Here is a 26,506-nt window from a genome sequence, read left to right on the forward strand (position 1 = left end):
GTCATACACCAACTTATATTCTTGTACATGCTTGTATTATCATTAAACACTTTTAACTTGTTAACGTATCTTTCATAAATAAATAAACATAAATGATATACATATATGAATGAGGTCCAAACCCCGTTTCCATATGAGTTGGGAAATTGTGTTAGATATAAATATAAACTGAATACAATGATTTGCAAATCCTTTTCAACCCATATTTTGAATACACTACAAAGACAAGATATTTGATGTTCAAACTCATAAAAAAATTTTTATTTTTGCAAATAATAATTAACTTAGAATTTCATGGCTGCAACACGTGCCAAAGTAGTTGGGAAAGGGCATGTTCACCACTGTGTTACATCACCTTTTCTTTTAACAACACTCAATAAACGATTGGGAACTGAGGAAACTAATCGTTGAAGCTTTGAAAGTGGAATTCTTTCCCATTCTTGTTTTATGTAGAGCTTCAGTCGTTCAACAGTCCGGGGTATCCGCTGTCGTATTTTACGCTTCATAATGCACCACACATTTTCAATGGGAGACAGGTCTGGACTGCAGGGGAGCCAGGAAAGTACCCGCACTCTTTTTTTACGAAGCCACACTGTTGTAACGCGTGCTGAATGTGGCTTGGCATTGTCTTGCTGAAATAAGCAGGGGCGTCCATGAAAAAGACGGCGCTAGATGGCAGCATATGTTGTTCCAAAACCTGTATGTACCTTTCAGCATTAATGGTGCCTTCACAGATGTGTAAGTTACCCATGCCTTGGGCACTAATGCACCCCCATATCATCACAGATGCTGGCTTTTGAACTTTGCGTCGATAACAGTCTGGATGGTTCGCTTCCCCTTTGGTCCGGATGACACGATGTCGAATATTTCCAAAAACAATTTGAAATGTGGACTCGTCAGACCACAGAACACTTTTCCACTTTGCATGAGTCCATCTTAGATGATCTCGGGCCCAGAGAAGCCGGCGGCGTTTCTGGAAGTTGTTAATAATTGGCTTTCGCTTTGCATAGTAGAGCTTGAACTTGCACTTACAGATGTAGCGACGAACTGTATTTAGTGACAGTGGTTTTCTGAAGTGTTCCTGAGCCCATGTGGTGATATCCTTTAGAGATTGATGTCGGTTTTTGATACAGTGCCGTCTGAGGGATCGAAGGTCACGGTCATTCAATGTTGGTTTCCGGCCATGCCGCTTACGTGGAGTGATTTCTGCAGATTCTCTGAACCTTTTGATGATATTATGGACAGTAGATGTTGAAATCCCTAAATTTCTTGCAATTGCACTTTGAGAAACGTTGTTCTTAAACTGTTTGACTATTTGCTCACGCAGTTGTGGACAAAGGGGTGTACCTCGCCCCATCCTTTCTTGTGAAAGACTGAGCATTTTATGGGAAGCTGTTTTTATACCCAATCATGGCACCCACCTGTTCCCAATTAGCCTGCACACCTGTGGGTGTTAGATGAGCAATCCTCAACTTTATCAGTATTTATTGCCACCTTTCCCAACTTCTTTGTCACGTGTTGCTGGCATCAAATTCTAAAGTTAATGATTATTTGCAAAAAAAAAAAAAAATGTTTATCAGTTTGAACATCAAATATGTTGTCTTTGTAGCATATTCACCTGAATATGGGTTGAAAATGATTTGCAAATCATTGTATTCCGTTTATATTTACATCTAACACAATTTCCCAACTCATATGGAAACGGGGTTTGTAGATCCCCTCCACTTGGTCATTTGAAAAGTAGCTCGCCTGCAGACAAAATACATAATTATCGTACATTGCGATGCCTTTGACCCCGCCTCCTCACCAACATCTATCCATTCATACTTTATATTACTTGAATTTATTTTCATGTAAAAAAACACTCATTTTTAAGGTGTCGTGACTTTTATTTTATTTTGTAGTCGTATCAACATCCTCCCGGTCAACTTAATTTAATACTACTCAGTGGCCTAGTGGTTAGAGTGTCCGCCCTGAGATCGGTAGGTTGTGAGTTCAAACCGAGTCATACCAAAGACTATAAAAATGGGACCCATTACCTTCCTGCTTGACACTCAGCATCAAGGGTTGGAATTGGGGGTTAAATCACTAAAAATGATTCCCGGGCGCGGCCACCGCTGCTGCTCACTGCTCCCCTCACCTCCCAGGGGGTAATCAAGGGTGATGGGTCAAATGCAGAGAATAATTTCGCCACACCTTGTGTGTGTGTGTGACAATCATTGGTACTTTAACTTTAACTTTAATTTGTTTTCACGTTATAGAAGTGTGCATGCAAGTGATGTCGAGGCCACATTGGGGCCTGTGCGTGTTTACATGGGAGTCTGATAAACATCGCATTGTACTTGCAGTGTAAACAGTCAGCTGGACAAAAAAATCTGATTTAGTAAAAAATCTGATCTGTGCCACTTTAACCTGCAGCGTAAACATAGTCCGAGGTGCTTCCTGGCCTCATGTCACACTAATCCACTAAATGTATTGAAAATCAGTAATTTACTTATCATATAATCCTACTAAAACAACAAAACCTCCTTGATGGTTCCTGCCATGGCTTTGAACTCCAACTCAGGTGGAATTGTGAGAAGCAGTTGCATGGCACCCTGTCACGCTGCCATGGAGCTTAGTGCAAATGTGGTGCAAATGCATTGCGGACTGCTTTAGCCTGTCACGCTGACCACCCTTCAGACCGTCCACATTCTCCCAAGACCAAGGTGCTTCTGTCTGGGAGTGCAACTGCTGCTCGTAAATGGAACGCTCATCCTCTTGTTGCTAGTAGTGACACACGCTTTAACAAACAAATATCAGATGGTTTGGAAGTGTTTCCCTCTGAGCTATCCATTGCTCCACTCCCATGTGGAGCATTCATACCCAGGAAGGGCTGAATGACCCGGGAGCTGAATCGTAAAATGTATCTGCACATTTAAAAGGGCAAACATCAAAAGAAGAACGTCGGTAGTGTAAAGCTGGTAGCTATGGAGCCACAGTGGTGGAACATGTGGTAAAAAAGTCCAACAATGCTTGCCCAAGAGAAAAGGAACATAGTTGAACGGGCGCCTAAACCCTCTCAAAACGTGTTTTTCCTCCAAAACACTTTTGGAATTGATGGTTATCCTCATAAAATAACTGTTCCCTTTGTGTGAAGGAGGAAAAGCACATACCACAAATGTTTACACACATCCATAATCCGTCAGCTGTCAGTTGCCAAACAAGACACAAACTTTTTTGCAATCACATCTTAACTCATCTTCTGGAGACAACAATTTGCAATAAAAGTTAAGTACTAGAAATATAACCACTTTCTCTTTAGGTAACTTTCCTGCAGGTTGTTACATCGTAATCCTCCACACCACTTCATCTAACTCCAAAATCCACAAATTCTGCAACTCTCACCACACGCTACCTCACTGGTTTTGGTTACATTACATTAGTGGTTCTCTTTATACTTGTTGCTGCTATCCATTACTTTGCTCGATTGATCAGATAAAACAAACTTCACTGCATCAATGCACATTTGAACACGGACGTAGGCCCTACGTCCGTGTTTTTGTAGCTATTGTTTTGAGGCATGTTTAAAAAAAATAAAAGTCAAAGTATAGTATTTCTCATAGTTGTAGTGGGTATCAGGATTATCACAGGGAGAGCATGTCCCAAATTCCAAGCTGTTTTGAGACATGTTAATAAAAAAAAAGCCCTTTGTGACTTCAATAATAAATATGGCAGTGCCATGTTGGCACTTTTTTCCATAACTGGAGTTGAAGTTGTTCTCTTATTTTGGAAAACCTTGTTTTTGATTGATTGATTGAAACTTGTATTAGTAGATTGCACAGTACAGTACATATTCCGTACAATTGACCACTAAATGGTAACACCCCAATAAGTTTTTCAACTTGTTTAAGTCGGGGTCCACATTAATCAATTCATGGTAAAGTTACATTGTTTAATGCATCCAGCGGGGCATCACAACAAAATTAGGCATAATAATGTGTTAATTCCCTCCTCTCTGAGCTGCCACCTTAACGTGGTAGAGGAGTTTGCGTGTCCCAATGATCCTAGGAGCTATGTGGGCTCACCACCCATAGCAGGGGCCATAGAGGTCAGGTGCAGTGTGAGCTGGGCGGAAGCCGAGGGCAGGGCGCTTGGCGGTCCGATCCTCGGCTACATAGGCTGGCTCTTGGGACGTGGAACGTCACTTCGCTGGGGGGGAAGGAGCCTGAGCTAGTGCGTGAGGTGGAGAAGTTCCGGCTAGATATAGTCGGACTCACTTCGACGCACAGCAAGGGCTCTGGAACCACTTCTCTTGAGAGGGGCTGGACTCTCTTCCACTCTGGCGTTGCCGGCAGTGAGAGGCGACGGGCTGGGGTGGCAATTCTTGTTGCCCCTCGGCTCAAAGCCTGCACGTTGGAGTTCAACCCGGTGGACGAGAGGGTAGCTTCCCTCCGCCTTCGGGTGGGGGGACGGGTCCTGACTGTTGTTTGCGTTTACGCGCCAAACGGCAGCTCAGAGTACCCACCCTTTTTGGATTCACTCGAGGGAGTACTGGAGAGTGCTCCCCCGGGTGATTCCCTCGTTCTACTGGGGGACTTCAACGCTCATGTTGGCAGCGACAGTGAAACCTGGAGAGGTGTGATTGGGAAGAATGGCTGCCCGGATCTGAACCCGAGTGGTGTTCTGTTATTGGACTTTTGTGCTCGTCACAGATTGTCGATAACAAACACCATGTTCAAACATAAGGGTGTCCATATGTGCACTTGGCACCAGGACACCCTAGGCCGCAGTTCCATGATCGACTTTGTAGTTGTGTCATCGGATTTGCGGTCTCATGTTTTGGACACTCGGGTGAAGAGAGGGGCGGAGCTTTCTACCGATCACCACCTGGTGGTGAGTTGGTTGCGATGGTGGGGGAGGATGCCGGACAGACCTGGCAGGCCCAAACGCATTGTGAGGGTTTGCTGGGAACGCCTGGCAGAGTCTCCTGTCAGAGAGAGTTTCAATTCCCACCTCCGGAAGAACTTTGAACATGTCACGAGGGAGGTGCTGGACATTGAGTCCGAGTGGACGATGTTCCGTACCTCTGTTGTCGAGGCGGCCGATTGGAGCTGTGGCCGCAAGGTAGTTGTTGCCTGTCGTGGCGGTAATCCTAGAACCCGTTGGTGGACGCCGGCGGTGAGGGATGCCGTCAGGCTGAAGAAGGAGTCCTATCGGGTTCTTTTGGCTCATGGGACTCCTGAGGCAGCAGACAGGTACCGACAGGCCAAGCGGTGTGCGGCTTCAGCGGTCGCGGAGGCAAAAACTCGGACATGGGAGGAGTTCGGGGAGGCCATGGAAAAAGACTTTCGGACGGCTTCGAAGCAATTCTGGACCACCATCCGCCGCCTCAGGAAGGGGAAGCAGTGCAGTGTCAACACCGTGTATGGTGGGGATGGTGCTCTGCTAACCTCGACTGCGGATGTTGTGGATCGGTGGAGGGAATACTTCGAATACCTCCTCAATCCTACCAGCACGTCTTCCTATGAGGAAGCAGGGCCTGGGGAATCTGTGGTGGGCTCTCCTATTTCTGGGGCTGAGGTTGCCGAGGTTGTTAAAAAGCTCCTCGGTGGCAAGGCCCCGGGGGTGGATGAGATCCGCCCGGAGTTCCTTAAGGCTCTGGATGTTGTGGGGCTGTCTTGGTTGACAAGAATCTGCAACATCGCGTGGACATCGGGGGCGGTACCTCTGGATTGGCAGACCGGGGTTGGGGTTCCTCTCTTTAAGAAGGGGAACCGGAGGGTGTGTTCCAACTATCGTGGGATCACACTCCTCAGCCTTCCCGGTAAGGTCTATTCAGGTGTACTGGAGAGGAGGCTACGTCGGATAGTCGAACCTCGGATTCAGGAGGAACAGTGTGGTTTTCGTCCTGGTCGTGGAACTGTGGACCAGCTCTATACTCTCGGCAGGGTCCTTGAGGGTGCATGGGAGTTTGCCCAACCAGTCTACATGTGCTTTGTGGACTTGGAGAAGGCATTCGACCGTGTACCCCGGGAAGTCCTGTGGGGAGTGCTCAGAGAGTATGGGGTAACGGACTGTCTTATTGTGGCAGTTCGCTCCCTGTATAATCAGTGTCAGAGCTTGGTCCGCATTGCCGGCAGTAAGTCGGACACGTTTCCAGTGAGGGTTGGACTCCGCCAAGGCTGCCCTTTGTCACCGATTCTGTTCATAACCTTTATGGACAGAATTTCTAGACGCAGTCAGGGCGTTGAGGGGATCTGGTTTGGTGGCTGCAGGATTAGGTCTCTGCTATTTGCAGATGATGTGGTCCTGATGGCTTCCTCTGGCCAAGATCTTCAGCTCTCGCTGGATCGGTTCGCAGCCGAGTGTGAAGCGACTGGGATGGGAATCAGCACCTCCAAGTCCGAGTCCATGGTTCTCTCCCGGAAAAGGGTGGAGTGCCATCTCCGGGTTGGGGAGGAGATCTTGCCCCAAGTGGAGGAGTTCAAGTACCTCGGAGTCTTGTTCACGAGTGGGGGAAGAGTGGATTGTGAGATCGACAGGCGGATCGGTGCGGCATCTTCAGTAATGCGGACGCTGTATCGATCCGTTGTGGTGAAGAAGGAGCTGAGCCGGAAGGCAAAGCTCTCGATTTACCGGTCGATCTACGTTCCCATCCTCACCTATGGTCATGAGCTTTGGGTCATGACCGAAAGGACAAGATCACGGGTACAAGCGGCCGAAATGAGTTTCCTCCGCCGAGTGGCGGGGCTCTCCCTTAGAGATAGGGTGAGAAGCTCTGTCATTCGGGGGGAGCTCAAAGTAAAGCCGCTGCTCCTCCACATCGAGAGGAGCCAGATGAGGTGGTTCGGGCATCTGGTCAGGATGCCACCCGAACGCCTCCCTAGGAAGGTGTTTCGGGCACGTCCGACCGGTAGGAGGCCACGGGGAAGACCCAGGACACGCTGGGAAGACTATCTCTCCCGGCTGGCCTGGGAGCGCCTTGGGATCCCCCGGGAGGAGCTGGACGAAGTGGCTGGGGAGAGGGAAGTCTGGGCTTCCCTGCTTAAGCTGCTGCCCCCGCGACCCGACCTCGGATAAGCGGAAGAAGATGGATGGATGGATGGAATGTGTTAATTCCACGACTGTATATATCGGTATCGGTTGATGTCGGAATCGGTAATTAAGAGTTGGACAATATCTGAATATCGGGTATCGGCAAAAAAGCAATTATCGGACATCTCTAATTGTTACTGTTATTTTTTTATAAAATGTTTCTGAGAGTAAAAAACAACACAAAAAAAATCTCTCACGATATGTGATTTTATTTCAATTTTTCTGTGTGAAATGAACCAATAATCATAAAACTGATTATTACTCAGACTAGAATCTTACAGTCAAAATGTAAAATCGCTGCATCCCTAGTCCTGACTCCACAAACTGGACAGTCGAACATTACCTGTCCGGTCCGTCACTCAAATACATCCGCGTGCAACATAGACAAGTTTTTTTTTTAGTTCCGATTGTTATGTTTCGGAGAAGCAGCCCGTAGGAAACACTTACATAAGTCTGCTCCACAAGGGAAATGTTGAATAAATATTATGACATCATTTCATAAAACTATACTGCAGGAGTACATTGTACAAACCCCGTTTCCATATGAGTTGGGGAATTGTGTTAGATGTAAATATAAACGGAATACAATGATTTGCAAATCATTCTCAACCCATATTTAGTTGAATATGCTACAAAGACAACATATTTGATGTTCAAACTGATAAACATTTTTTTTTTTTGCAAATAATCATTAACTTTAGAATTTGATGCCAGCAACACGTGACAAAGAAGTTGGGAAAGGTGACAATAAAGACTGATAAATGTGAGGAATGCTCATCAAACACTTATTTGGAACATCCCACAGGTGAACAGGCAAATTGGGAACAGGTGGGTGCCATGATTGGGTATAAAAGTAGATTCCATGAAATGCTCAGTCATTCACAAACAAGGATGGGGCGAGGGTCACCACGTTGTCAACAAATGCGTGAGCAAATTGTTGAACAGTTTAAGAAAAACCTTTCTCAACCAGCTATTGCAAGGAATTTAGGGATTTCATCATCTACGGTCCATAATATCATCACAGGGTTCAGAGAATCTGGAGAAATCCCTGCACGTAAGCAGCTAAGCCTGTGACCTTCGATCCCTCAGGCTGTACTGCATCAACAAGCGACATCAGTGTGTAAAGGATATCACCACATGGGCTCAGGAACACTTCAGAAACCCACTGTCAGTAACTATAGTTGGTCACTACATCTGTAAGTGCAAGTTAAAACTCTCCTATGCAAGGCGAAAACCGTTTATCAACAACACCTAGAAACGCCGTCGGCTTCGCTGGGCCTGAGCTCATTTAAGATGGACTGATACAAAGTGGAAAAGTGTTCTGTGGTCTGACGAGTCCACATTTCAAATTGTTTTTGGAAACTGTGGACGTCGTGTCCTCCGGACCAAAGAGGAAAAGAACCATCCGGAATGTTATAAGCACAAAGTATGGGGGTGTATTAGTGCCCAAGACATGGGTAACTTACACATCTGTGAAGGCGCCATTAATGCTGAAAGGTACATACAGGTTTTGGAGCAACATATGTTGTATGTAAGTTTATGAGTTTGAACATCAAATATCTTGTCTTTGTAGAGCATTCAATTGAATATGGGTTGAAAAGGATTTGCAAATCATTGTATTCCGTTTATATTTACATCTAACACAATTTCCCAACTCATATGGAAACAGGGTTTGTATTTGATTGTTTTACATGATATTTCTTATCTAAAAGTGTGTTGCACCCATTAATTGGATTCTAAGGGGAGACCTGTATTTGAGGTAGGGTTGTACGGTATACCGGTATTAGTATAGTACCGCGATAGTAACGAATACTGGTAAACGTACCAGTCCCGCACTCCCCCGCGCCGAAATCACCTTGTGACATTGCTGGTTTACGAGTAGACGAGCATGTTCGGTGGCACACAATCACATTTTACTTACAAGCAGACACAGTGTGAAGACATAAAAGGGAGAACGAACGCATTTTGGCTTAAAAACTAACGATAAAGGTGAAGTTATAACACTGAAACGCCCTCAGTAAGAGGTGCTTTAAGACATGGCTAGCAAGCTATCGGCTAACATCCATCCGCCGTCGGCAGTGTTTTAGCTACTTCTAAATCACTAATTCTCATCTCCATGGCGACAAATAAAGTAAGTTTCTTACAAGTTTCATTATCACGTATCACTTATTTACCATGAATTGATTAACGTGGACTCTGACTTAAACAAGTTGAAAAACGTATTCGGGTGTTACAATTTAGTGGTCAATTGTACGGAATATGTACTGTACTGTGCAATCTACTAATACAAGTCTCAATCAATCAATCAATCAATCAATCAATCAAAAATCACTGCAGGACTAGGAATAGCTAACCATGCTTCACTTCACACCGTAGCTCACCAGTGTCAAAATGTAAACAAACGCAATGGGTGGATCTACACCTGACATCCACTGTGATGATATCAAGTACAGGGACGTATTTAGTCGATACTACTATGATTGTGTCGATATTTTTTGGCATCACAACATCTTCTTTCATTTTTTTAAAATGTATATTATGTTTATAAACTCAGGAAATACGTCCCTGGACACATGAGGACTTTGAATATGACCAATGCATGATCCTGTAACTACTTGGTATCAGATTCATACCTAAATGTGTGGTATCATCCAAAACTAATGTAAAATATCAAACAACAGAAGAATAAGTGATTATTACATTTTAACAGACGTGTAAACAGAACATGTTAAAAGAGGAACTAAGCAGATATTAGCAGTAAATAAACAAGTCGATTAATAATTCATTTTCTAGCACTTGTCTTTAATAATGTTGACAAAATAATAGAATGATAAATGACACAATATGTTACTGCATATGTCAGCAGACTAATTAGGAGCCTTTGTTTGTTTACTTACTACTAAAAGACAAGTTGTCTAGTATGTTCACTATTTTATTTAAGGACTTAACTGCAATAAGAAACATATGTTTAATGTACCCTAAGATTTGTTGTTAAAATAAAGCCAATAATTTTTTGTGGTCCCCTTTATTTAGAAAAGTACCGAAACATTTTTAGTACTGGTACCGGTACCAAAATATTGGTATCGTCACAACACTAATTTGAGGTACAACTGTTTTGACTCAATAAACCAATTTTGGTGGTAAATTGAGCACAATTTTTGAACATATTTAGAAAAACTTTAATATGTCACATCCGATATTCCGATATTGTCCAACTCTTTAATTACCGATACCAATATATACAGTCGTGGAATTAACACATTTATGCCTAATTTGGACAACCAGGTATGGTGAAAATAAGGTACCGTATTTTTCGGAGTATAAGTCGCACCTGCCGAAAATGCATAATAAAGAAGGAAAAAAAACATATATAAATCGCACTGGAGCCCGGCCAAACTATGAAAAAAACTGCGACTTATAGTCCGAAAAATACAGTACTTTAAAAAAATTTAATATAATTAAATAAGATAAATAAATTAAAAACATTTTCTTGAATAAAAAAGAAAGTAAAACATATAAAAACTGTTACATAGAAACTAGTAATTAATGAAAATGAGTAAAACTAACTGTTAAAGGTTAGTACTATTAGTGGACCAGCAGCACGCACAATCATGTGTGCTTACGGACTGTATCCCTTGCAGACTGTATTGATATATATTGATATATAATGTAGGAACCAGAATATTAATAACAAAAAGAAACAACCCTTTTGTGTGAATGAGTGTAAATGGGGGAGGAAGGTTTTTTGAGTTGGTGCACTAATTGTAAGTGTATCTTGTGTTTTTTATGTTGATTTAATAAAAATAAAAAAATAATTAGAAAAAAAAAGATACCGATAATAAAAACCCGATACCGATATTTTCCGATACTACATTTTAACACATTTATCGGACATCTGTAATTTAAAGTTATGGAATGAAAAGATGCGTGTGCCAGAACCATGCAACTAACTAACTAACCAATCAATGAGCAGCATGCAACAGTAGAAATGTGTGTTCTGCGGGCAATTTATTAGGAAAAAAGGGCCAAGTGCAAAGAGCCATGCAACACTGTTCTCCACCTGTCGCTGCAGGGGCGTGGCTCACCTGTGCCAGGTGTCTCCGGGACCCGGTGGGACGGTCCGACCTGCCTCAGCTGGAAGGCGGTCCTCACCTCATGACAGCTGTAGGCGCCCGCGTGGAGCGCGCTGGCCGCCAATAAGACCGCTGGCAAAATCCAAAAAGGTCCGCGGGAGTTCACGCGTGGGCATATTCCTGCACGGGACATGGCCGCATGTCACACCTGCCCGCGCCGCCGAGAGCCTGCTGGATGGAGCCTGCTGGGCTGGGGGTGAGGAGGTATGTGCGTCACTGGAGGCCGAAGAAGCGAGGATGGGGGTTCTCACATTATTGGTCAGGAGGTGTGCGCTCTGCTCCGTGGGGTCCCACTGTCTGAAGACCACGCAGGCTGTCTGACTGTCTAAAAACCACGCAGGCTGCCCCGCGCTGTCTGCGTGCTTGTGTCTGTCCACGGCGCGCACGCCCCCTCCCCTTGGCTGCAGAGCCCCCGAATAAAAAAACACCCACTGAACCCTGCAGAAGGACCCGCACTTATAACATTCCACTGATTTGATATCACGTCCACCTGAAGAGCCCCCCCCCCCCCTCCTCCTCCTCCTCGAATGACGTAATTCCACACGGCATTGAATACTTGTCACGATCTCCAGGCGCGTTTGTGGCGGCAGACTTCCACGTGCAATAAAAAAACAACAATACTTTGATCAAGTTGAACGCAGCGGGCACGTAAAATTAAATTTACTTTGGCGCCATCTGGTGGACAAAGTAGCGCACAGTCGAGTGTGACTCAATACTCGCGTAGGATGGAGCCTTTCAAACAGGACTCTGCGACCTTTTTTCACTTCTTGCAACTCAACGCCAAGAAAACGGAAATGCTGATTGTCGGTCCTGCTAAACACCGACATTTATTTAATAATACCACCTTAACATTTGACAACCAAACAATTACACAAGGCGAATCAGTAAAGAATCTGGGTATTATCTTCGACCCAACTCTCTCGTTTGAATCACACATTAAGAGTGTTACTAAAACGGCCTTCTTTCATCTCCGTAATATCGCTAAAATTCGTTCTATTTTATCCACTAGCGACGCTGAGATCATTATTCATGCGTTCGTTACGTCTCGTCTCGACTACTGTAACGTATTATTTTCGGGTCTCCCTATGTCTAACATTAAAAAATTACAGTTGGTACAAAATGCGGCTGCTAGACTTTTGACAAGAACAAGAAAGTTTGATCATATTACGCCTATACTGGCTCACCTGCACTGGCTTCCTGTGCACTTAAGATGTGACTTTAAGGTTTTACTACTTACGTATAAAATACTACACGGTCTAGCTCCGTCCTATCTTGTCGATTGCATTGTACCATATGTCCCGGCAAGAAATCTGCGTTCAAAGAACTCCGGCTTATTAGTGATTCCCAGAGCCCAAAAAAAGTCTGCGGGCTATAGAGCGTTTTCTATTCGGGCTCCAGTACTATGGAATGCCCTCCCGGTAACAATCAGAGATGCTACCTCAGTAGAAGCATTTAAGTCCCATCTTAAAACTCATTTGTATACTCTAGCCTTTAAATAGCCCCCCTGTTAGACCAGTTGATCTGCCGTTTCTTTTCTTTTCTCCTCTGCTCCCCTTTTCCTTGAGGGGGGGGGGGGCACAGGTCCGGTGGCCATGGATGAAGTGCTGGCTGTCCAGAGTCGGGACCCGGGGTGGACCGCTCGCCTGTGCATCGGCTGGGAACATCTCTGCGCTGCTGACCCGTCTCCGCTCGGGATGGTGTCCTGCTGGCCCCACTATGGACTGGACTCTTACTATTATGTTGGATCCACTATGGACTGGACTCTCACAATATTATGTCAGACCCACTCGACATCCATTGCTTTCGGTCTCCCCTAGAGGGGGGGGGTTACCCACATATGCGGTCCTCTCCAAGGTTTCTCATAGTCATTCACATCGACGTCCCACTGGGGTGAGTTTTTCCTTGCCCGTATGTGGGCTTTGTACCGAGGATGTCGTTGTGGTTTGTGCAGCCCTTTGAGACACTTGTGATTTAGGGCTATATAAATAAAGATTGATTGATTGATTGATCTGACAGCGACAGGAAAATTGCCGTGAGCATTTTTGTATCATTTATTTGCAAACCTTATTTCAAAACAAACAAAGGGAAAAAGTTTGTTTTGCCAGAACATTGTTGGTATCCACGACATTGTGTTCGTCTGCATCGACATGCATTTCTTTCTAATTCGTCTTTTTAATGTATTTATTTTTGACAAAAAATTAAGTATTTTCTGTTTTATTCATATGACTGCATGGCAATATTTAAAGTGTCATTTAATTAGGAAGCAGATTACTCAAACACAGTGGTGTGCCGTCAGGGCCAGCAAGGCCTTCTCTGTTGGCCTAACATAACCAGAAATCATGATCATAATTAAAAAGAAAAATCATTTTTAATTAAATTTCCCTAAATATTTAAAATTATTCATATTCTCTTCATGTCATATTATGCTCCTTCCAGCTCTGTTGTTTTTAGTTTATAGCAGGGGTGTCAAACTCAAATACAGAGTGGGCCAAAATTTCAAACTGAACAAAGCCGCGGGCCAAGGTTGAACAAATTAACCTTTTTGATAGGGACCCAAACAAGTTTTGCATTGAATATTGAACAAGCAAGGCTTATATAACTTTATAGTGACATGCAAAATCGAGTTTCAAATAATAATAATAATAATTAAAAAGTATCAATGGCTTATCAAATACAATTTAAATAAAAATTGAATGCCTCTTTTCTATTTGCAGCCTTTTGAGGTAAATATCAACATTAACTTTTTCCACAGGCTAATAAATTTGAAAATAAAATAATGAATAAACCAACCATTCAGGACTTTAAACTGTTCAGTTTGCAACACACTAATCTAATCTGATGTGCCCAAGCCAGATACCTGCCATCTTTTCTTGGATGCTAGTTCATTAATGTCGGGGTTCAGGCTTTGAGCTGAGGCATCCCTCATTATCGAACAAAGGTGTTCATCAGTCACTATATCTCGTATTCCACAGTCTTGGGGGCGTGCCTTACAGGCACTGCTTTTAACGTCCTCTACGAGCTGACATCACGTCCGCTTTTCATCCCTTCTAACAACGTGCCCGCCCAGTCACAAGATATGAGCGGCTCCTGTACGCACACACACGTAAATGCAAAGCATACACCATCAACAGCGATACAGTTTACACTGAGAGTGGCCGTATAAGCAACTTTAACATTGTTAGAAATATGCCGCCACACTGTGAATCCACACCAAACAAGAATGACAAACACATTTTGGGAGAACATCTGCACAGTAACACAACATAAACACAACAGAACAAATACCCAGAACCCTTTGCAGCACTAACTCTTCCGAGATGCTACAATAAACCCCCCCCCCCCCCACACACACACACATACACACCTTGTAGCACCCCGGAAGCGTCAGTAAGTGAACAGACACGTACAGTAATAGACAGTTGCAATAGCCAATCAGATCACGAGTTGTTGTCAGTAAGGCCTTCTAAATATGCCTAAGGCAGATATATAGTGATGTTATGAGCCAGATAACCTAAGACCTCCATTACACAGCATGCCACAGTAGTGAAGAGCATGCTTATGTTGTTTAATGTAGACATGCCGGCAGCGGGATGTTTTTGATGAGCACGCTGTGGAGTAAACTTTAAGAAGTCAGCCAACATGCCTTGTCTGCATCTTTTATGATTAGACAAGACAATACATATATTTGCAAGGCCATTTTCAAGAAGGATATTTAAAGAAAAACTACATCTTGTGAGACCATGTCGGCCAACCCCCGGAAGCGAGCTCAGCTGTCGAAATGTGAGTTCAGATATTTTATTTCTTTATTTTTTCTAATTTAATTTTTTTTTGTAGTTTTAATTTTGACAGTACCACACAAGATATGTTTTAATTGCTGAAGCGGGTTTATTGATTTTTAAATGCGCCAGCAAATAACCCGTTTTGTACAATGCCCAGGAGGGCGTAAATGTATTTCTGTATAGTATTCCTCCAGCAATGGTCATGTGGGGACATCAATGATGGTGTTTTGAGAGGTAATTATTGGGAGTCGGACATCACTGAAGGCCTAGGTGGGAAACGCACGGCCCGCCACTGCTCAAACAGTGCGGTCATTATCTTAGTGCTATTATGTGCTATATTATCATTAAATAGAGGCATAACGTCTAGGTGGGGGAAATAATCGATTTTTAGATGCATCGCAATTCGGATATGGACGATTATAAAATCGATTAGTAAACGTCAATCGATCATTTATTTATTTATTGTAAATAAAGAATTTGGCAGACCTTGGCAGAGCCATCTCACCGACCAGCTCCTTTATTTTAGGGCACTCATGTTCCAGTTTTACAAACTTTCCATTAATTTAATAAATGTGATGGGAATTAATTCCACTGTTTCATATTACAAATGCATTGTTTTTTTTAAAGTTGCAAGTGATAAACGCTTATTTAGTGAAAGGAAAATAAATGTAAAACTGCATCAATATACATAAATTAGAGATGCATCAATAATCGATTTTTAAACAAATCGAAGCTCGTAAATCATAATTGAAATCGAATTGTGAGCTGCCCAAAGATTCCAACCCCAAATAATGTCTAAATTTAACAGTTTTTAGAATACTGACAGTTGAAGGAAATATAATATCCCATTTTGAGATAGATAAAAGTATATCCTATTCTATTGTAATCCAAATGAACTAGCAGTAGTTGACGAGCTACGGTTAGATACTATGCTTTAAGAAGAGTCACATGTCCATCCATCCATCCACCCATCCATCCATTTTCTACCGCTTATTCCCTTCAGGGTCACGGGGGGCGCTGGAGCCTATCACAGCTACAATCGGGCGGAAGGCGGGGTACACCCTGGACAAGTCGCCACCTCATCGCATGTCAATTTAACTAAATGCTTTTTAATTCGAGTTGCAATGGAGCGGAGAAACCTGACAGTATGAAGCATGTACAATCTACAACAACAACAACAACAACAACACCTCAAATTCTCTCACACATTTGTCCCCAAAGAGTAAAACAATTTAATCTTGCCCAAAACTGTTTTAAAAGTCTCTAGTTTAAAAGTATTTTCCCACTTCAGTACAACTACTTCAACCTGAACATTACCCTGGATCCTAGCACAACTCTTTAATTAAAAAGCCAAATGAAATACACTTTGAAAGAATGCATGGTTGCTACAGAGCACATCATTATTCCTGGAGTTGCCAACAAGTCATGCTCGAACAGGAAGTGCTTCATGGCGACTGAAAATACAATTAGGGATGGATATCGATTACATTTTAATCGATGCCAAATCGTTACTTTAAAAATGGTGCCGGTGCTTAAACGGTGCCTTAAACCGGAACTTGAAAAATATAAAGAAAAAACAATTTGAATACTTTAATTATATGTTTGTAATATTAGGACCATCAGTGCTAAATATAATTAACGTACCACATTCCTCTGGCACTGTTCTCCTAGCATTAAAAACAGCGGTTCTTCGTCCTATGATCAAAAAGACCAAACTTCGACTCTGACTTCATGGTAAACTACCGCCCAGTGTCCCACCTTCCCTTTATCTCGAAAATCCTCGAAAAAATTGTTTCACAGCAGCTAAACGAACACTTAGCATCTAACAATCTCTGTGAACCTTTCAGTCCAGTTTCAGGGCAAATCACTCTACTGAGACAGCCCTCGCAAAAACGACTAATAATCTATTGCTAACTCTGGATGCTGATGCGTCATCCATGTTGCTGCCAGGGGCTGGCAATAGATGATACCTTCCAGGGTTTCACATTGTTCCCATTGGGTTGAGTTCTTTTTTGCCCTGATGTGGGATCAGATCCAAGGATGCTGTTGTGGCTTGTGCAGCCCTTTGAGACATTTGTGATTAAGGGCTATATAAATAAGCTTTGATTGATTGATTAAAAAATAAATGACAATTAGTTAATAGATTCAAATATAAGAAATACAATACATACAGTGTCATTATAATTGCAGCAATAAAGAACAAAGACAACATGCAAAAAGCGACTCATGTTGTAATCGTAATTCCGGGGTTTCGTGAATGCAACCTTTTGTTTTAAAATGTGCCCTGGTGTTAATTTTGAATCTACCAGAAGCAGGGGCGCCGAAAAGGGGGGGAAAAGGAGACGGATTCTAGGGGCCCATGATGGAGGGGGGCCCAGAGAGGCCCCTAATGATGATGAAATTATAATACAGAAAAAATAATGACACTGTGTTGGGGGGCCCTGTAAAGATTCTTTTCATGGGGCCCAAAATCCCTAGCGGTGCCCCTGACCAGAAGATACAATGTATACTATTATCAATATCAAATTACAGAATGTTATTAATGTAATGTACTTATTTTCCTCAACTGATGTACTTAATATCATGTGGTTTATTCTGTACAACAAAACTTGAGGAATTAAACTCATTTATGGTTATTAAGATACATTTGGGATGACAAAAATTGCATTGCATCAATGCTTTTCAATAAGAATGGGTGTCAATGTCAATGGTGTCGCAAGGAACGGGTTTGTGTAGTGCAGCCATTTTATATTAATGAGGAGCAAATACAACATTATATATAATAAATATCCTCTGGCAAATTTCCACTCGATTCATTAAACACAGCATGTACTGAATTGTCAATAATGTTTTGCAAATTAATGAATGATAATAATAATAATATACAGGTAAAACTCCAAAAATTAGAATGTTGCAAAAGTTCATTCATATCAGCAAATCAATTTCACATGTGAAACTAATATGTGGTGAGCTCTGTCAAGCCTATATTCGTTATAATGTTGATGATTATTTGAAAACCCCAAATTTTATGAGAATTTAAATTCAAGGTTTTCATAAATTGTGAGATATAATCATCACAATTACAGTATATTTCAAAAGAAGGTTTGAAACATATAGATTTGTTTTATGAGCATAAGTCATATTAGTTTCACCTTGTCAATAAACCAACTTTTGTACGATATTCTATTTGTTTGAGTTTCACTTGAACATGACAAGTCCATTGAACGTCACCATGTGTACAGTAGGTCAGGGCTATTCAACTACATGAGGAAGGGGGCCGCAGTTTCAAGAGTCCAAGGGCTCAGGGACCAGATGTCAAAATGTGGATGTTTTGTCAATTGCAACGTAAAAACATCGGCTTTCACACCGAACTGTCGCTAAATTCATTATTCTGCCCTTATTACTCGTTTCCAGCGTGTGCAGCTGGACTGATAGTTAATAGAATGAAGAAACAGATGCTCCAGCAGTTTTATTGATGTTCCTTCTTTTGAATTATATTCCTTCCTCAGTTTAATTTGTTTACACATCTTCCTTTATTTATGTAAGACTGAAAATATAAACATTACAAAAGTACGACGTCCGTTGTGTATATTACATAAATAATGTATATTGTATATATTACATAAATAAAATAGAAGGTTTGGGGTTAATACTTTCATACAATAAACTACATATCTTTATGCATACGGAAATTAAACATCCATCCATCCATCTTCTTCCGCTTATCCGAGGTCGGGTCGCGGGGGCAGCAGCCTAAGCAGGGAAGCCCAGACTTCCCTCTCCCCAGCCACTTCGTCCAGCTCCTCCCGGTGGATCCCGAGGCGTTCCCAGGCCAGCCGGGAGACATAGTCTTCCCAACGTGTCCTGGGTCTTCCCCGTGGCCTCCTACCGGTCGGACGTGCCCGAAACACCTCCCGAGGGAGGCGTTCGGGTGGCATCCTGACCAGATGCCCGAACCACCTCATCTGGCTCCTCTCGATATGGAGGAGCAGCGGCTTTACTTTGAGCTCCCCCCGGATGGCAGAGCTTCTCACCCTATCTCTAAGGGAGAGCCCCGCCACCCGGCGGAGGAAACTCATTTCGGCCGCTTGTACCCGTGATCTTGTCCTTTCGGTCATGACCCAAAGCTCATGACCATAGGTGAGGATGGGAACGTAGATCGACCGGTAAATCGAGAGCTTTGCCTTCTGGCTCAGCTCCTTCTTCACCACAACGGATCGATACAGCGTCCGCATTACTGAAGACGCCGCACCGATCCGCCTGTCGATCTCACGATCCACTCTTCCCTCACTCGTGAACAAGACTCCGAGGTACTTGAACTCCTCCACTTGGGGCAAGATCAAAATAGCATAAATGTACACAATAAACCTAAGGTGTAGCTTTGTCGTCCTCTACTGGTTAAATTCAGGGCTACGTGTATTAAACAAGATTTGATCGCCAGAGAATAACAGACAAAAGACAACGCGACCACGAGTACAAATAAAGTTAGTAATTTCGATACAATCAATTTTTGTTTTCCAGGCGCTGTGAAAGTCCAATTTTCGCGATTTATTTTGAATGATTTTTTTTTGTAGTGCCATCTTCTTCTACTCACCCTACTGCTGCTTCACTGTGACATGAATGCTTCGCGGTTGCCCCCTGCGGGGTGGCGGGAGTACTGCATAAATGATCAACCCTACTTTGAATCATACTTGCTAACCCTCCCGATTTTCCAGGGAGACTCCTGAATTTCAGTGCCCCTCCCGAAAATCTCCCGGGGCAACCATTCTCCCGAATTTCTCCCGATTTCAACCCGGACAACAATATTGGGGGCGTGCCGTAAAGTCACTGTCTTTAGCATCCTCTACAACCTGTCGTCACATTCGCTTTTCCTCCATTCAAACAGCGTGCCGACCCAGTCACATAATATATGCGGTTTTTACACACACGAGTGACTGCAATGCATACTTGATCAACAGCCATACAGGTAGGGTGGCCGTATAAACAACATTAACACTGTTACAAATATGCGCCACACTGTGAACCCACACCAAACAAAAATGACAAATTTCGGGAGAACATCCGCACCGTAACACAACATAAACACAACAAAACAAATACCCAGAATCCCTTCCAACACTAACTCTTCCGGGGCGCTACAATATACACCCCCGCTACCACCTAACCATGCCCCCCCTAAACCCGCCCACCTCAACCCCCCCATCTCCCGAATTTGGAGGTCTCAAGGTTGGCAAGTATGCTTTGAATGGTTTTTAATAAAAAGCTTGCAGGCTACCAGTTGAATGGATCTGCAGTAGGTGGACAGAATTAATATAGTAATCTATCCGTTTTTACAGCTTGTCCCTTATAGGGTCGCAGGGGCTGCTGGAGCCTATCGCAGCTGCATTTGGGCAGAAGGCGGGGTACACCCCGGACAAGGAAGGCGGTGTACACCCTGGACATGGAAGGCGGGGTGCACCCTGGGCAAGGAAGGCGGGGTGCACCCTGGACAAGGAAGGCAGGGTGCACCCTGGTCAAGGTAGGCGGGGTGCACCCTGGTCAAGGTAGGCGGGGTGCACCCTGGACAAGGTAGGCGGGGTGCACCCCGGACAAGGAAGGCGGGGTAGACCCAGGACAAGGAAGGCGGGGTGCACCCTGGACAAGGAAGGCGGGGTGCACCCTTGTCAAGGAAGGCGGGGTACACCCTGGACAAGGAAGGCGGGGTACACCCCGGACAAGGTAGGCGGGGTACACCCCAGACAAGGAAGGCGGGGTAGACCCTGGACAAGTCACCACCTCATCACAGGGCCAACACAGATAAAAAACATTCACTCTCACATTCATACACTATGGACCATTTAGTGCTGCCAATCACACTATCCCCAGTCAAATTCCTTGTGTCTTAAACATACTTAAACCACAATCTGATTCTGAGTAGAGATAAACTCATGCCAGTGCATACTAGAGTTTGCCAGCAGAGGGCGCTCAAACTCTAGGTCTCTATTGCTATTGCTTCACCACAAAACAAATGTGAAGTACAGACTGTACTTCACATTTGAACGGGCCTACCGGGCCCAGGCCCAGGGGGCCAGAGGCCCCAAGGGGCCAGGCCAACTTGGCCCCGCGGCCGCGACGCATGCAAAACTACTTTTGCAAAAATAATAATCTTAGGCCCCAAGGGGCCAGGCCAACTTGGCCCCGCGGCCATGATCCATAGAGGGTCAGAGGCCCCAAGGGGCCAGGTCAACTTGGCCCCGCGGCCGCGACCCACAGAGGGCCAGAGGCCCCAAGGGGCCAGGCCAACATGGCCCCGCGGCCATGATCCATAGACGGTCAGAGGCCCCAAGGGGCCAGGTCAACTTGGCCCCGCGGCCACGACCCACAGAGGGTCATAGGCCCCAAAGGGCCAGGCCAACTTGGCCCCGCGGCTGCGACCCACAGAAGGCCAGAGGCCCCAAGGGGCCAGGTCAACTTGGCCCCGCGGCCACGATCCATAGAGGGTAAGAGGCCCCAACGGGCCAGGTCAACTTGGCCCCGCGGCCGCGACCCACAGAGGGCCTGAGGCCCCAAGGGGTCAGGCCAACTTGGCCCCGCGGCCACGATCCATAGAGGGCCAGAGGCCCCGAGGGGTCATGCCAACTTGGCCCCGATCCATAGAGGGTCAGAGGCCCCAAGGGGCCAGGCCAACTTGGCCCCGCGGCCACGATCCACAGAGGGCCAGAGGCTCTCAATCATTATTATCAAAGCTAATTCTCAAATTGGATCACACAACCTCACTCACATATTCTTTATCAATTATTAAAGGTTGTTTCTGAATTTTGATCACAGAACTTAATGCAAATATTCTTGATTGATTGGCAAAGCTCATTCTCAAATTTTGATTACACAACCTTACTCTGACAAATTATCATTATCAAAAAGCTCTATCTCGAATTTGGATCACAGAATCTCACTCAAGTATTCTTAGCTGTGCCCCTCCCCCATCGAGTCTTTCATAAACCGGTCTGTTCTTTTAGAATCTCCTCATTTGGTACTTTGAACTCGTGAGTGACTGCTCAAAATTTGGTTTCCTTTCCCTCAGTTCAGACTCAGAGATAATTTGAAATCATTCCACAAGAAGTTTAACGCGCACACACACACGACACACACACACTTGAGTTGAGCATTACTTGGAAATTCTTATATTTTCCATTTTGCTGTTATTATCAGCATCTTCCCATTTTGTCCTTTTCTTTCAAAAAAGTTTACAGTCTGACATTTGTCACTGCTGTCAGTTAATAACTTTTTGGTCTTAGACCCATTTTGTCATTTTCTCGATTCGATCGTCACTGACCACTCTCTCCTGTCTGGCAGACATCGTTGCTGCCATCATAGCCAGCAAGCTGCCTGCAGATAGCAACATTTTGGTGTCCTTTGTGAAAATATTTAGAAAGTAGACAAAAGTACACAAAGTTGTACAACTATTATCTTTATGATCTTTTGTTTTGTTTGTTTGTTTCTCTGTTACTGTGTGTGGCCAATTAAGCGACTTTTGGCCATACCTGGCTGGTGACATTTAGCGACTTTCTGGTTGTTGTTAAAATTAATAATAGCAACAGTTCTCTTCATCTTAATGCAATTTATTGTGTCTGTCTCTCCACATTTTGCCATTAGGTACTTTGAGCTCTTGTTGGTCAGTCACTCTAAGGTACATTGTTGCTGCCATCATAGCTAGCAAGCTGCCTGCAGATAGCGACATTTTGGTGTCCTTTGAGAAATATTAAGAAAGAAGACAAAAGTACAAGACATTGTACGATTACTATCTTTTTTAAAATTATTTGTTTCACTGTCAGTGTGATTGAGCGACTTTACCTCTAGATTTCGCGTCTTTTGGCCATACCTGGCTAGCGACTGAAAACATCATTTAGCGACTTTTTGGTTGTGAAGATAAGTGGTAAAAGCAGATCTGCCTGTTGGTCTTCCCACATTTTGCCATTTGGTACTTTGCACTCTTGTTGGTCACTCCAAGGCATTTGTCCCTGCCTTCAGCTAGTCACTTGGCTCTTTTGGAATTTATTTCACTGTAATTGGCTCTCTCTTTCTCCTCAGTACAAATCAGTCTGTTCCCTTGCCATTCATCACTGACCACTCCGCTCTCCTGTCTGTCAGACATTGTTGCTGCATCCAGATAGCTTGGGGTCCTTAGTGAAAATATCAGAAGAGAAAAGTACACAATTATCTTAATCATCTTTTTTTATTCACTGTCAGTCCTTCAGTGAGTCCCAGTGTGTTGGCGATTAAGCAACGTTGGCATTCGATTTAGAGACTTTTGGCCATACATGACTGGCGACTCAAAACGTCATCTAGTGACTTTCGCTGTCTGAGTTTAGCATTGATTGGAAATCTGTTATCAGTTCTTATAGAAATCAGCTGATTTCTGCTTTTGACTGTTAATGCTAGATTGCTAGTTTTGAAAATTGCATCACACACACACACACACACACACACACACACACACACATAGTTAGTTAAGCTGTTGTGATAGGCAAAGAGCCAATGTGCACAGAAAGAAGGGAAATATGGATCATAAAGGTCTAAGTGGAGGAGCTAGAAAAAAAATTCAGCAAGAAAAGAAAAAAAAGGAATCAGTTTTACTTGAGAGTGTTCCAAATATCTCCAGCTTCTTCAGTACAAAGACATCTGCTGAAAGCAATTCTATAAATGCTACTGCAAATTCAGCTAAGGTTAACAATGCACCTGAGCTAGCATGTATCTCCCAAGATCCTGAGACCACTACAAGTGTACGCACTGAACCAAATGCTTCGGATGCTAATGATTCAACCAACTCAGCAGTAGCCAGTTGCTCGGATGAATGTGAGGTCACTGCACCTCTGGACAGCATAGAAAATGAGTTGAATCTTTCTTCAACACCATCTACAGTGACAACTCTACCTAGTGATCCCGCTAAATGGGCTGATACCCTCACTGAGTCAATGAAGGAAGTTCTTATTCAAAGAGGTGCTAAATCATTTCACAACCGTCACAGCCATTATCCAGCTTCTGTGAGGAACAGTGGGCAAGGAGGCAAAACCCGATGCCTAAACAATGAACATTTTACTTCACACCTGCCCAATGGACAACGAGTACAAAGAGAGTGGATGATGTACTCTCCCTCTACTGGTAATGTTTACTGCTTTGCATGCAAACTGTTTTCCCCAAAAACGCATTCTTTTGTGACAGGCTATTGTGATTGGAAACACTCAGAAAGATTTGGTGAACATGAGCGAAGTGCTGAGCACATAACCTGCATGCAAGCAGTCTTGAACCGCGCCACAGGTGCCACAGTTGATGCAGACCTGTTCAAACAGTTTCAGGCAGAGAGCAGCTATTGGAGGCAGGTGTTACAAAGAGTTGTTGCAGTCATTAAATTCCTTGCAGAAAGGGGCCTTGCATTTAGGGGTAAAAATGAATCGTTAGGGTCTCCTCTCAATGGGAACTACCTTGGTATTCTGCAGGTCCTGGCTGAATTTGATCCCTTTCTAAAGGATCACATCAGAAAGTTTGGGCAGATGGGTCGAGGTAATACCTCATATCTGTCCTCCACCATTTGTGAGGAATTCATTGAATTGATGGGTGCAAAAACCAAACAGGCTATAGCAGATGAACTGCAAGCAAGCAAATACTACTCTATCATTGTGGATTCAACCCCAGATTTATCTCATGTGGACCAATTGACATTCATATTCCGTTTTGTTAGCAAAGAGGGCAGTGTTGTTGAACGCTTTGTGGGTTTTGAGCCCATTACTAGCCATACAGGTGAAAGTTTGGCTAACTGTGTCATGTCTGTGTTGGAAAATCTAGGGTTAGAGCTGTCAAATTGCAGGGGGCAGGCTTATGATAATGCCAGCAACATGTCAGGGAGGTATAATGGGTTGCAGGCTCACTTAAAGAAAAGCAACCCATTAATACACTATATTCCATGTGCAGCTCACTCTTTGAATTTGGTGGGAGTCAACAGCATTGACAGATGTGGAAATGAAGTCTCTAAGTATTTTGACTTGATTCAGTCTATTTACAACTTCACAACTGCATCCACACACCGATGGGACAGGGTATTTGGCAATTCCAACATAGATCTCACACTTAAAGCTTTATCCAACACGCGTTGGAGTTGCCGTGCAGAATCTACCAAAGCACTGTGGCAGAACTACAGTAAAATAAGAGCAGCACTACAGGGTATTTCCACTGATGACACAGAGAAACGAGACACACAAACTGAAGCTGACAGTCTAGTGCGGAAGCTGGATTCACTTGAGATGGCCTTCATGGCAGGCTTTTGGGACACTGTTCTGTCCAGATTTCAGGCCACAAGTCTGCAACTTCAAAAAGCAGACATGGACCTTGGTACAGCAGTTAGATTGCTGGAATCTCTGCGCACCTTTGTTCTCTCCCAAAGAGATCTATTTGATCATTTTGAGCAGAAAGCCTTAAACATGTTGGGTGGCACCCCATCTTACAGGGCTGAACGGACGAAGAAACGTAAAAAGTTTGCTGATGAATCAGCATCCCCAGATGTTGTGCTTGAAGGAAGGCAACTGTTTCAAATAGAGACATTTATTGCCTCTATTGTTCAAGCCTTAATCACCGTCTGGAGGCCTACAAACATCTGAACAATTTGTTCAGTGTCCTTTTCTCTTTGGATACAGAGTCCAATGCTTCAGTCCTTCACAAGGCCAAGATTCTCACTGAATCATACTCATCTGACCTCAATGAAAGTCTTGGACAGGAGCTTATACAGTTCAAATCTTTTATACAGCTCAACAACACTGATGAGGAGAGGACCCCTTCAGGACTGCTCAAAACAATAATACATTTTGGACTACAGCCTACGTTTCCTAATACATACATTGCGCTACAGATTTTTCTCACTCTACCGGTCAGTAACTGTGAGGGAGAACGCTCATTCTCTCTTTTGTCAAGAGTCAAAAATGAGCTGCGCACAAGAATGACTCAGAAAAGATTAAATGCGTTATCTCTAATGGCAATTGAGAGTGAGCTGACAAGAGAGTTGGACTTCAATGATGTGGTGGATGATTTTGCGAAATTGAAAGCACGAAAGAAACCCCTTGCTTAAAGGTGCACTGTGTAAGATTTTTAGGTTGTTATTTCCAGAATTCACCCATTCACTAATGTTAGGCTACCTGTTTTCATGAATACTTACCACCACCATAAAATTCTAAGTATCCATTATGACTGGGAGAATTGCACTTTCGCCATTTCTGGGAACTGTCTGTCACCTGGATTCTGAAGATAGGATTGACTTTAGGCAGAAGCTTGGTGCTTTCTCTGGCAAACTGAACCTCAAGCTTCATTCTCTTCAGCTTTGCATTCTTGTTCAGACTTTCATCGACAAGGAACTTTTCAACTTCCCCACTATCGTGAAGGGGCCACCAAAAGATTTCAGTGTGTCCAGCATGTCTAGTCTCTTCTTCTCCTGTCTTTGAGCCATCTCTTGTTTCTCGTCAGCCCAACTCTCGAATTTTGCCTTCATGAGTTTAC

The 26,506-nt window shown here is 43.7% G+C and overlaps 1 protein-coding gene across 2 annotated transcripts in view; it reads right to left on the reverse strand.

The window, feature by feature from the left end:
- The window catches only part of gpc5c (glypican 5c), a 348,645-nt gene extending 337,148 nt beyond the window's left edge, over positions 1 to 11,497 (reverse strand). For both annotated transcript variants that reach the window (XM_061979656.2, XM_061979655.2), the window contains exon 1: positions 11,163 to 11,497. In XM_061979656.2, coding sequence (XP_061835640.1) covers positions 11,163 to 11,343 — 181 coding nt within the window. In that variant the 5' untranslated portion in view covers positions 11,344 to 11,497. The remainder of the gene's footprint in view (positions 1 to 11,162) is intronic.
- Between the last annotated feature and the right edge of the window lie 15,009 nt (positions 11,498 to 26,506).

This window comes from Nerophis lumbriciformis, linkage group LG19 (assembly GCF_033978685.3).
Source record: "Nerophis lumbriciformis linkage group LG19, RoL_Nlum_v2.1, whole genome shotgun sequence".
NCBI classification, from domain to species: Eukaryota; Metazoa; Chordata; class Actinopteri; order Syngnathiformes; family Syngnathidae; genus Nerophis; species Nerophis lumbriciformis.